At 42.8% G+C, this 13126-nt stretch overlaps 1 protein-coding gene across 12 annotated transcripts in view; it reads right to left on the minus strand.

Annotated features, from left to right (window-relative positions):
- The window catches only part of Cdk8 (cyclin dependent kinase 8), a 68999-nt gene that overhangs the window by 12145 nt on the left and 43728 nt on the right, over positions 1-13126 (minus strand). For all 12 annotated transcript variants that reach the window (XM_076561319.1, XM_076561317.1, XM_076561318.1 and 9 more), the window contains exons 5-6: positions 8435-8492; positions 4697-4828 (exon numbers count right to left, since the gene is read on the minus strand). In XM_076561319.1, coding sequence (XP_076417434.1) covers positions 4697-4828; positions 8435-8492 — 190 coding nt within the window. The remainder of the gene's footprint in view (positions 1-4696; positions 4829-8434; positions 8493-13126) is intronic.

Raw genomic sequence — 13126 nt, forward strand, 5'->3', positions numbered from 1 at the left:
CTAAACTCCCTAAGTCTTTCCAGAAGGTCTCTCTTTTCCTTGCTCAAATGCTTCAAAATAAGCCGAATTCACGGAAGGCTCTCTCGTGCCTGTTTAGCTGCCTGCCTAACTCCTTCCCCGAGAAAAGCCCAGCCACTTCTCCAGCAGCTGTGTGTAGCTAGTCAGATGCTGTACCTGTCCCCCACACAGACGACTCTGACAGAAGGAAAATATGTAAGTATCCCTTCTTTCCCTGTTTTACCTCATGCAATGAGCGCACACTCAGCCACTGGAGGAGGAGCACTTGGGCTCAATTGTACACTTCAGTGAAACTTTTAGTTCTGGTGACAGTTCATTGGGGACTGATCATACTTCTCCTTGAGTTTTCTCCCTAACACCGAACAAACAAAACTGAAAACCCAAACACTCAAGTCTTTGTCTCCTAGATAACATGCTCACTAAGCCCATTCTTTTCTCTCTGGTTGAATGATTCAGCTTCCAGTGCTGTCCACATGGACGGATGTGCATAGCACTGAAATCTGTTTGTAGTGGAGTTTGGGAATTTGGCAGTTTACCATCATCAAGCAGGTATTTCCCTGCGCACTCTCCTCTTCAGTTTAACAACAACTGCCGAATCCCAGCACGGACCCCCCCCCCCCTTCTGAATGACACTATGAAGATGGACAGGAGCACATGCTCTAAGTGTTGTGAGTCTAACTCCAAGGGCACTGCAGCTGCTTACTCTTTAGCTACCAGACAGCCAAGTCCAAATGCTAGATAGCATTCCCAGCAGGAATCTTTAAATGGTGTGGAGAATTTGAGTACTTCACTGAACAAGCCTTAAGTTACCAATAGAGGTGAGGAGTAGGAATGAAACTATGAAGCAGAAACTAGAACTCAAAGTTTCCTCTTAATACTACCTCACTTTTATTTAAAAATACTGAAAATGGCAAGTGTATGATCTCTCAGACATAAACAACAGCTAAGAAAGACACCTATGTTATAGCTCGTTAAGGTGATGTGTTTATAGAAATGAAGTGCTCTCCAAAAGGCACTGTGGCTAAATCAGGTATGCACAGGCAGGGATCACCACTGCTGAATAGCACTGGCCTTGATTCCAGTCATCTGTAACCAAGTCAGTTCCCTATGTGACTCTTACTGCAGAAGGCAAACATTTCTACAGAAAGCCATACAACTCTGAGAGTTAATGGTGATGCCAGCATTGGACTCCAGCACTTTCATAGGCACCGAAGGACCAGATGGTGTGTCTGACTGAACCTGCTCTCCAGGGGTCAGCAGTGAAGCCCACCATTCCTATGGGGAGCCACTTGCCACAAAACTGACAAAATCCCTGTGTATATACTTCTCCTTTCCTCCGTGGAGGTTGAAAACTCGTAGGGACAAGGTCCAGAACTTGCATTCATATTCAAGTTTATGCACCATCTCCCTATTTTTGTGTAGAGGAGGAGGGAGGAGAGAAATAAATACAATTAAAGCTGTACTCTTCTCAAGTTGGATAGGCAATTAAAACTGCTGGACTATAGAAGGGGAGAAACAGATGAAGTCTCAGGTGCTCCGTACACTGAGGGCTAAACTTTGGCAATCACACCACTATGTGTACAACCTAAGATCCTACCAAAAGCAACAATGCTTTGAAATATTCAATTCTTTGGTAAGGAAAAAATAACTATCATATTAACTGAGAAAGCCATCTTCAATGTGTTTTAAGAGAATTTTCACAAGATTCAAATGTGTTGAGATAACAGCACATATTCAAAAACAGTTAATAGTTTAAATATTTTTTCTATTTTTTCCCCTGGTTTTTAAAAAGTAAATATTTTGGAATAATTTTAGATTTATACAAAGCTGCAGGTAGGGAGATTTTTCACATCTGACTTATCTTTATAATTGTTTCTCTATAAAATGTGACCTCAAAGCAGCTAAGAACATTAGCGAACATAAAGTTTTTGCTAAGAAGCTAGCCATGATGGATTCAAGATTAACTCAGAGGATGATGGCAACATCCCTCCCATATCCATCTGGAGACTACACAGAAATATGAGCAAAATCTTAACAAATATAAATCCATAGTTTTAGACAAGATAGGTTCACCTGTCAACAGAGACGAAGCGCTAGCAGGCTGTGGCAGACAACAGTAAGGTGAGGTCTGTTTGGTGGATTCTAGATACTGTTTGGTGCAAAGCTGACAAGAAGGTGAGATTGTGGCCAGGTGGTGGCGGTGGTGGTGGTGGCGGTGGTGGTGGTGGTGGTGGTGCACGCCTTTAATCCCAGCACTCAGAAAGCAGAGGCAGATGAATCTCTGTGAGTTCAAGGCCAGCCTGGTCTACAGAGAAAGCTGCAAGGGGTAACTCTATTTTGAAAAACAAACAACAACAAAACAAACAGAAAAGTTGAGAATGTGATGAGGGTGAGGGAGGAAGGTTATCTCAGATGGCATGATCCAGGAAGCTCTCTGGAGAAGACAGTATTTTGACTGAAGGTACACAGATGCAGCAGATGTTTCTGGACCATCGAAGGCAGATGAAAGAGCTCGAAAAAGACCTCGGTCAACAGCATGGTGCCTGAGCAGCACACAGAACTGAGCAGTCCTACAGAACTCTATGGACATGTCAAACTGGGAAGGACTACTGTTTCAACACCAGCTGCCCCTTCTCTCCACTGTCCACCAATGCCCTCAGATGCTGGATATACAGCAACTGGGCCAAAAGCCAGGAGGTTCTTAAATCTGACTGGCTCCAGAAGAGACTCTCCCATTCTGGCATCTGGTCTCCCTGGGGATGACAGCTGACTGTTAAAGAACCAGCAAAGCATAACCACCAACCTACGTATCCCATGATCTACCAGAGCACCCAGGGGTTACCTAAGCAATCAAGGGACACTTACAACAGAGAAGAAATGAAATGCAAATGGAAAACAGAGCCCGGGAAGAAAACAGGTTCTTTCCTCAGGTTGCTGAGGAGACAGCTGACCTTCAGACTGAGCGTGTTTACTAACAGCAGCCCACAGAAGAGGGGAGTGCTGGAAGAAACTGGCAAGAAGCAACTTCCTCACTACTACAAGAACATGGCTTCAAAACACCCAAAGAAAACACAGAGGGCACCTACAGACAAGAAATGTCTTTCACGGGTGTGGTGACCAAGATGAAGATACAGAGGTCCAGACTTCCTGCTACATCTGCAAGCAAAACTGCTTCAAGAAGTGCCACAAGAAAATGTCCGTGAACCTGTAGCCTGTCCCTCAGCCTGTCCAGGCTCCAGCCCCCCAAAATGGATGTGCAGACAGGCCCTGAGTAAAACAGTGAGCTTCAGTGTGCTCAAGGCTTCAGGGTTAATGGCACTAAGAAGCAGGTCCAGAAGCTTTGAAAGGACCACGGTACAATTATCTTCCAACTCAACAAAAAAGACCAGACAGGTAATAACTCAGGGCACACTGCAAACCACAAACAAATGCTGCAATCCCTGTCTTCAAAGATACTAGAAAAGCTTTTCTTTCTAGAACCTAATACAAGATGCCACAAAAGATTCATAGTCAGACAAGGAGCACCTAAGAAAGGCAGAAAAGCACACTGGAAAACACCAAAAGGCTCAGCATCTCCTAACAGTACATTCAGGAAGAGAGAATAAAGAAAGTCTGAAGGGAAATCAAAGGACCATATACTTTAAGAATTGCCCAGACATACTCGATATGAGCTGAATGACTGTGTCCAGAAAATCACTGTCAAATGTGGAAATGAGAAATGGCATTTGTCTTCAGAAAGGGACAAGCCTAGGTGATCCACAGTAATCTGAGAAGTCTGGCTTGAGACTGGATTAGACACACTTCTACCTAAAAAGGCAAAAGAAGTATCAGAGCACAACTGGATACCTATGACTCTAAACCACCAAGTAAATAAAGGTCTTTTCCAGACATACTACCAATTCGACAATTCACCTCTAAGATAAGATTTCTTTCTTCCAAAGAAAGCCGCAGGAGGAGGAAATGAAAGATACAATCACAGGATGCAGAAAGCACAACAGTCTGGAGGAATAAGAAGGAAACTGTCGCAGGGAGGTGTGGGGGAGGCCGAGGTTACACAGCACAGGGGAAGAGTGGCTGCAAGCCAAAGGCCGTCCACATGAAGGAGAGGCAGGCCCACTGCGGAACAGTCCTCACAGTGACACTCCGCAGTAAGATGGGGCAGACAAAGGGCTGTGGCCCTGCTCCACCCGCTGTACTAAGTGAGCTATCCACAACTCGCAATGGCAGACAGTGAGGAACAGAGAGCTGCTGTGCCGGGACACCACTAACCCAGCTGACATCAGGGACACGGGAAGCAAGAGAACCACGCTCCTGACCCTGAGAAAGCCCTAACTCCCCAAGTGTGCATATCTTCCTTCTGTAATTTTGGAGGTACCTTTTAGATGTTAGCATTTCTTTTGGTGGCAGAAAGAACATTTGTATGAAATTCCAGAACTTAAAATTTTTATTTTCTCTTTTCAAATAAAATTAAAATTTTTACTCAAAACATTCTGAACCTTTTTTGTAAAGAGACGTGTGCAATTCCATGCTCCTGGGTACTAATGCATATATATGGATGGTGGAATTCTGGGTTTTTGTTTTTAGAATTTGATCTATTATTTGATTTAAACATGTACAAAAATGTCTCTTTCACAGAAAAAAATTTTTAAAGTACTATAACTTTAATAGCCCTACTCACCAATTGCTTTGGTATAATGTCGTGCTCCAAGGAGTAATTCTGGAGCTCGGTACCAGAATGTTACAACCACTGGATCCAAATCTGCTAAAGGCTTCAAAGGTGAATTAAATAATCGGGCAAAGCCCATGTCAGCTGTAACAACAAGAAAACCACGTAAGTAAACAGATACTACTTTACTTAGGTCTACTTTACTTACACAGTCCCATTTGCCAGTGTTATTTATCAAGAGGTGCTCAGACCTGGAACAATGGATAAAGCACCTTACTGCTTTTACCGACTAAAATGTGAAAAAGCTTGAGATAACAGTCTTTTTGAATAAACTGTCCCTGAGCTCTTGAACTGGCTTATGACGAGCTCTGTTGCCAGACCTTCGGGGTAAGGCTGCTCCTCTGGCAGTTTTCTTTCAGAGGGCCACACCTCTGGGGTTGGGTCAGGTTGGGTCATTAAGCTGTCAGGCACAGCAAAGTGGGGCTTTCCACTGTTTGCATCAACAAGCGTACTCACTGCCATCTCAGAGCTGACAACAGCATTTAATACTATCTTCTCATCTATTTGGCCAGAGTTTCACTAACTTAAAACTCATGGCACTTTTTAAGTTGGAAAATGCTTTATTTCAGTCTTATGCTTTTTCACATGAGATGGAAGTTCAAAAGATCACAAACCCAAGCCCCCAAGTGGCCCTAAAGAGAGTTCCTGACTGCTGTCAAGCTACTTAGGTGCAGACTCTGCCCTGCTAACCCACACTCCGGGCTTTGCCTCTGTACGACATCACATGCAGGGTCACTCCACACAAAGACTGTTTAGTTCTGCTCTAATAGAGTTTTAATGAAGCAAATTCTCCTTTAACTGACAGCTGTGGCTGGGGCAAGCCCAAATTTGGCAAAGAATAAAAACCTTGAATCGGATTATCAAATGTTTCCTTTGAAATGTGAATGCCTGAAGAGACAGTATCACCCAAACCTTCCAACAGCACTTACAATTATATAGAAGTGTAATTCTAAAGCAGTTCGTAAAGGTGCCATGTAAAAATCTTCTAAACCAGATGATAAAAGACACATTTAAAACTGCTCTTTGGCTGGGACTAGTCTATTCTGCATGCCCTGAACTGGCATTTGAATTAGACACGTGACATCAGATTAAAGAGATCCCTTCAGAAGGTCATCTAAGGCCAAAAGCATTTGGTGGCCCCAAGATGAGCACTGACAGGGTCAGACATCAATGACAGCTCAGAGCACACCAAAGTGCATCATCACATGTTCTCACAACTAAGAATCTGCAAAGTCTGTGTCATAAAAAAGTTTATTTGCGGGGCGGTGGTGGCGCATGCCTTTAATCCCAGCACTCGGGAGGCAGAGACAGGTGCATCTCTGTGAGTTCGAGGCCAGCCTAGGCTACCAAGTGAGTTCCAGGAAAGGTGCAAAGCTACACAGAGAAACCCTGTCTTGAAAAAATGAAAAAAAAAAAAAAAAAAAAAAAAAAAAGTTTATTTAAAAGTGGAAAGTGAGCTCTGAGAGGCTCAGAAAGGAGGATGAGGAGAGGTGAAGAAGGGCCAACCGAGTTTCACTGGCTGGTGAGGACAGGGATACAGCTACAAGTGCCGCTACTTCAGCGGTTCTCAACCTGTGGGCTGTGACCCCTTTGTGGGTTGAATCCTTTTACAGGGGTCGCCTAAGACCACTAGAAAACACAGATATTTACATGTAATAACGAAAATAAGTTTATGGTTGGGGATCACGTAAACAAGAGAACTGTATTACAGGGTCAGAGCATAAGGAAGGATGAGAATCTCTACCTTGCATCAAACATTGCAACAGAAACTACTGTTGTGTTCTGTGTTCTTTTTTTTTTTTTATTATTATTTTATTTTATTTTTTTATTTTTTTCCCATCACAGGCAATTTATTTTGTTCTATTCATTCACAGTTAATACAGAAAATACTTGGAAACATTTCCATATAATGTTTGACACAGAAATCATCAAATAGAAGTATACAATGTTGACAGGAGGCAGTACATTTATATTTTATAACCCCAAATGTATTTATAAATTAGAAATGGAAAGATCTACAAATGAAATTATGAAGGTTCACCAAAGTCATTTAATCTGTTAGTTTCTCATTCATTTTTATGTCTTAATAATATTCTATTGTATGAATAAGCCACATTTTATTTCTCTCCAGTATTTGATAGCTATTTGAGTTGTTTTAACTTTTTTACTATTAGCAACACACTGCTGTAAACCTTCATGTACATGTTTCATAGGTGCACATTTTCAGTAGTTTGAGGTTATATTCCTAAGGGTAGAATTGTTGAGTAACAGAGTAAAAATGTTTTGCATTTTGACCAACCACCAGACTGTTTTGCCAAAGTGGCACACCATTTTACAATCTCACCAAATGCTTGTTTTTAAGGCTCTGATTTTAGTACAAAAGCATTCAATCATTCTGTCAGACCAAACCAAAAAAAGTTGACAGTGAGAGAACACTTTGCCTGTTAGGATACTGTTACTCGTGGACTGAAATGCTGAAGAAACCCCTCCCCCTATTTTGTTTTTTTGCAAAAATCAAGGTATATTCTAGGGTTTCCTAGTTGACCTCAACAGATAAACTGAGATGATAGCCTTAGTTCAGAAATGATTTACAGTCTACGTGTACAGCTGGCAAAGTGAGATCGCTTTCACAGTTCAGAAATGATTTACAGTCTACGTGTACAGCTGGCAAAGTGAGATCGCTTTCACAGTTCTGCATGTATCCCATCGGCTCCCCATTAGTCACTGAACTCTTAAAACTGGTATTGTAACATTATTACAATGTTTTGCACCAATTTTATAAACTTTACAGTACAATATGTGTTCCTTTTCTGAGGCAAACCAAAGGTATATTTCTCAAGGTTCTGCTGCTATCAGCAGCGTTGATGGAGGATTTCTTATACATTTGTAATAGATAGAAATAAACCAGAAAAAAAAGAAGAAAAAAAAAGTGGTGGAGGAAAAGGTGAACACTGCAAGAATACTCAAAAGGGCTGAGAGTTGCAAACGCCAAGATTGGCTTTGCATAGTAAATGGAATAGAACAGCTCTGAACTATAGCTTACTTTTTTTGGTTTGGTCTTACTTTTTTTTTGGTTTGGTGTTCTGTGTTCTTATACTTCTCTATCATAATTACACGAATGTATAACTTGTCTTCTACCCCCAAAACCAAATAAACCAAATATAAGTGACAAACACTGCTTAGCAAAATGACAATGAGAGAAGCAACCAGTTAGGACAGATTCAGCTGTCCTTACAGACTGTCACCCTGGAGAGGTCTGATGCAGAGGACAGCATAGCACATCAAGATGCAGAATGCCATGAATGCTTTTGCTCTTCGACAAGGCCTGGCCCAGTCCTACAGGTCGAGAGCTGTGCCTTGATCGGCTCCTTGGCTGGAGGGCCGGTACTAGTGCTTGTTCTCATTAACCTGGCTAAAGGGACTGAGGGAGGAGCCAAAGCGGCTGGGGACAGAAGCTGCTTAACTAGGGTGGGGTCTGGAGAAAGCCTGTGTGGTTTATTTTACAGCTACAGCTGTTCATTCTCTAAGGATCATCTGACACCTGGGGGGAGGTTTTCCCTTTTATGTACACTCCTCTGAAATGTTTTTGACATCTGGAACTATGACTATGTACATATTGACATAGAAAACAGCTGCCCACAACCATTTTAAAAGTGCACTGAACTGTGACATATCAAAGATGTAACATACCGATTTTTACTCTTCCTCGCTCAGGACCTTCACCCATAACTAAAATATTAGCAGGTTTCTGTGGAAACAAACAAACAAATCTTTTCAATAGACAGCAGTAGTTTTCTTTTAAATAGAAAAATGTTAACATAACATAAATCTACTTAAATAAAAACTTGTACTAACAAATTAAAGTGAAATGTAGGAAGCCACGTAAGAAACTGTATGTGTACCCAGCAAAGCCGCACACAGGCCCCAGTGCAGCAGCAGACAGCTTACTCAAGAGGTCTTCACTGTGGAGCACTGGAAACTTACAATGCTGAGGTTCTCTCTTTTTTTCCTTTTTTGAGACAGGGTCTCATGATGTAGCCCTGACTAGTCTGGAACTCACTATGTAGACCACGGCAGCCTTGAATTCCCAGTGATCTGCTGGTCTCCATCTCCCACTTTTTGTTTTTGAGAGTATTACTCTGTAGTCCTGGCTGGCCTAGAACTTAGGATGTACACAGCCTGGCTTTGAACTTGTGGTAACTCTCCATGTCCTCCTCCTGAGTGCTAGGATTCTGGCAAGAGTCACCAGGTCTGATGCATAGTTTCAATTATTTAAAAAGTTCTAAGAATTTAAGAAAAATTAATCCCCATAGATCATTGAATACAAAGTAGCAAACTAATTACAGGCAAAAATTCACTGGCTACTCTGTTTTGGAAGCCATAAGACTTCCACCTATGTTTAATGTACAGAAATCTAATATGGTCTTTTTCTAAACAAGTTGGCACAGTAATTTTTCATTAACAACAGTTTTGAGTTTTTGTTTTTAAATAAAAGAGAAGATAAAGTTTAACATGAGATTCTGCCAAAGGGGAACTTTGGTTTTAAACTCTAAAAAACATAGCAGACTGTCACAACTTGTTCAAAGTGGCATTTGAGAAGCAGGGAGGAAGGCAGCGGCATCTGGCTTCTCCCTCAAACCTTACCCTGCTGCCCTCCCCACTGACACTGCTTCAATTTACCAATCCGACAAAGGGAAGTGAGACTGGATTGGGATGCCGCTCCAATAATAATCTAAACAACTTGAAAATCCAATTAGAGGGGCTGGAGAGGTGGCTCAGTGGTTAAGGGCATTGGCTGCACTTTCAAAAGACCTGGGGTCAGTTCCCAGCACCCACATGGCAGCTCACAACTGTCTAACTCCATTTCCAGGGAATCCAACACCCTTATACAGGCAAAACTCCAATGCACATGAAATATAAATAAATAAACCATTAGAAAAATCAAAATAAGAGATTTTTATGAAAGCTGTTAAAGTGGCAACCACTTCACAGGCTCTGCAGCGTCACTGGAGATGGCTGCGAGGCAGTCACAACAGTCTAAGCCTGTCCTGCTAAGCCCCAAAGGTCAAAATCAGGTCTTTTGAAGAGGCTAAAGGGAAAACAGCTGCTGCGGCTACGGAAATGGCAGGCTATGGTTCCACCATAGTTACACCAGGCTACAAATTCCTGTTCCAAGAGGATGCAACTCAGCACCAGAAACAAACGACGGAAGATCAGTGCAGGCCCTGTCACCACTCTGGATCCCTCCTAACGGGATTCTCAACAGTCAAGGCACAGAGTTCTTGGAACAGTGCGTTTTGCTATCATCGTCGTCACATTTCATTCCACAAAGAAATTCTGAGATCCTTATCATCATCATCATCATCATCATCATCATCATCATCATCATCACAGTGCCCCCTGGGGCAGCTGGTGGAGCACCAAAAGTGAGTGTACGACCCACCCAACTAACCGTGTTCTAGTGAGCCCGGTGCACGGGTGCTGCCCGAGGCTGGGACTGCCTTCCTACACTGCAGTAACCAGTCAGCGACGGGCAGTCTTGTGGGGCGGGGCAGTGATTCCATTCAGTGAGGGAAATTCTGGCCCTCAACTCACACCACAGGTCCATGACCACGAGTGGAATTCTCTTCTTGTGGTTCTAAGCCTCCTGATGCATGTCTTCTCCTTAACCTTACTTTGAGTTTCTTCTCATCAAACCCATTTTCTGTACCATTGCTAGGGTTGTCTTTCTAAAAGACAAATGTGATTATGTCACCTTTGTCCCTGAGATCTTCTCCAGGAGCATGGAAAATACTACATGAAGATTAGGAGAAACAGAACACAGAATGATGAAGACTGGGATTAGAATCAGGGGTTATTTATTGGTTTTAGATAGGATCTCATGTATCCTAGGCTGTCCTCAAACTCATTAGGTAGCCTAGAATATTGTATTTCTAATCCTCCCCATACTAGGTTTATGTGGTAATGGGCACGGAACCCAGGACTTTGTGCACATTGGGCAAGCACTGTATCAACTGAGTTATATCCCAACACCAGAACTAGTTTTGTTTGTTTTTTTTAAATTTCTGTGAATAAAAATTAGGAGAACAAAAGTGTTAGAGTAACAGAGAACATGAATTGTTTTCTAAAAAACTCTTAGATAATTATGTGTTGTTGCTACTAAAACATTTCTGAAGCCGGGCGGTGGTGGCGCACGCCTTTAGTCCCAGCACTAGGGAGGCAGAGCCAGCCTGGTCTACAGAGCGAGACCCAGAACAGGCACCAAAACTACATGGAGAAACCCTGTCTCGAAAAACAAACAAACAAACAAATTGCATGGCTGGAGAGATGGCTCCTGAGTGTCCAGCCAGTTTATTTTTATTCTAAACTTATTGGACTGACCAAGTTTTGAACCTGCGTTTAAGAACAGCTATGGAATAGTTTCTTATGTCAAGGTCTGGCCTGGCATTTGTGTTAGTGGCCAAATTTCTAGAAATAATTTTTAAAATTATTTATTTTATGTGTATGAGGTTTTTTCCCCCTGCATATGTGTGTGTGTGTGTGTGTGTGTGTGTGTGTGTGTGTGTGTGTATACACACACATATAAGTGGGTAAGGACATGTATGTATATATGTACATGTCTGGTGCCCACAGAGGTCAGAAGAGGATCTTGGATCCCCTGGAACTGGAGTTACAGATGGTTATAAGTCACCAGGAGGGCACTGGAACTCAAACCCTGGTTCTCTCAAAGAGCAACAAGTGCTCTAAACCAAGGACCATCTCTCCAGCCCTTAGTATTACAGTGTCCTTTGCTGGATGACTCCCTATCCGGTTATGATCTGAAACCAGTCTGGGGCTAAAAGCCCACTCAGCCAGTGTTTTAGTTTTTCTCACAATCCTTTTTTTTTTCTAAACTTTTATCCAGGCTGACCTTGAACTCCTGGGTTCATAGGATCCTCAGGCTTAACCTCTCAAGTAATGGGACTATGGTGTGCAGCTTGTAGAGTGACTTATTTTTAAAGTTGTTTAGACTTACTTGGACATGTTATATCTGCTGTGTGTGTGTGTGTGTGTGTGTGTGTGTAGGGGGGAGGGAGGGAGAGAAGGAAGGAAGGAGAGAGGGACAGAGGGCGGAGGGGGGGGGGGGAGAGAGAACAGCTGTGTTGCAAGACTAGCTTTGGCAAACCCTTGATATCAGTGTTTAGTCAGTACTGAGGAAGCCTCCCAAAGCCGACTTGACAGGTGACTTGCCTTCATTTCTCAATGCCATACTGAGGTAATAACTAGTCTCCAGGTGACTTGACTTCACTCCTCAATGCCATACTGAGGTAATAACTAGTCTCCAGGTGACTTGACTTCACTCCTCAATGCCATACTAAGGTAATAACTAGTCTCCAGGTGACTTGCCCTCAGTCCTCAATGCCATACTAAGGTAATAACTAGTCTCCAGGTGACTTGACTTCACTCCTCAATGCCATACTAAGGTAATAACTAGTCTCCAGGAAAACTAGCTTTGTCTTTCCTGTGTCAGTAGTAGAATCTGGGAAGAGGAGGGTAGTTAAAGCCAGGAGCTCCCTCCAAGCAGTCCTAGATCGAAACGTATCTCTGATAAATATTTTCGGGGTGTCCTGATCACCCCCAAAGAAGAGGTAGAACATTGTCAGTGACATTCTGAGGGACATACACTCCATGCCACTGAAGAGACTCTCCCATCCCAGGAACAGAACAAGCATCCCTGCCCAGTGGGTCAGGACAAAAGCTAAGGCTGCACTACTATTTGAAGCTACAGCTCCTTTTTCCTGAAAGCACTAACCACTGTTTTTAACGGAAAGAACATGGTCGTGTTTTACAACTGGAATTTCTAAGTTTTTCTGTTCTCTACGCTGTGTCCCCCTCCCGAACCCTGAGCAGTATTTCCCAAGGCAGATGCTTGCACTGCAGACATCACCATTCTTGTTCCTGTACCTATCGCACACACATCTCCAGGGAATGTGATGATGGAAATGGAACACACAGACTGAGCATTATGGACCATTCCCAATGCTTCCTATTAATCTTTACCAGTGTCTGCACATGTGCACGTGTACACATGCCTGGCTCGTTTTACAGATGACAAGAACCTACTCATTTGGGTGGGGAGTGGAGTTCAATGGTAAAACATGTCTACCAAGTGCAACGTCCTAGGCTTGACTCTTAGCACCACAGCACCAATGCCATGAGTGGCTAACCTTTCCCACGGCTACACAGTTAAGAGGTGGAACCAAGATTCACACAAACCTCAAGCTCATCAGAAGCACAAAAGGGCTACACATCCTTACTGATATCTGCATACGAAGTTCCCATGAGTTCCTCTCCACAAAGACATGTGGAAGTCTCAACTCCTGCTACAGAGAACCAGGAACT

Source organism: Peromyscus maniculatus, chromosome 23 (assembly GCF_049852395.1).
Source record: "Peromyscus maniculatus bairdii isolate BWxNUB_F1_BW_parent chromosome 23, HU_Pman_BW_mat_3.1, whole genome shotgun sequence".
Classification (NCBI taxonomy): Eukaryota; Metazoa; Chordata; class Mammalia; order Rodentia; family Cricetidae; genus Peromyscus; species Peromyscus maniculatus.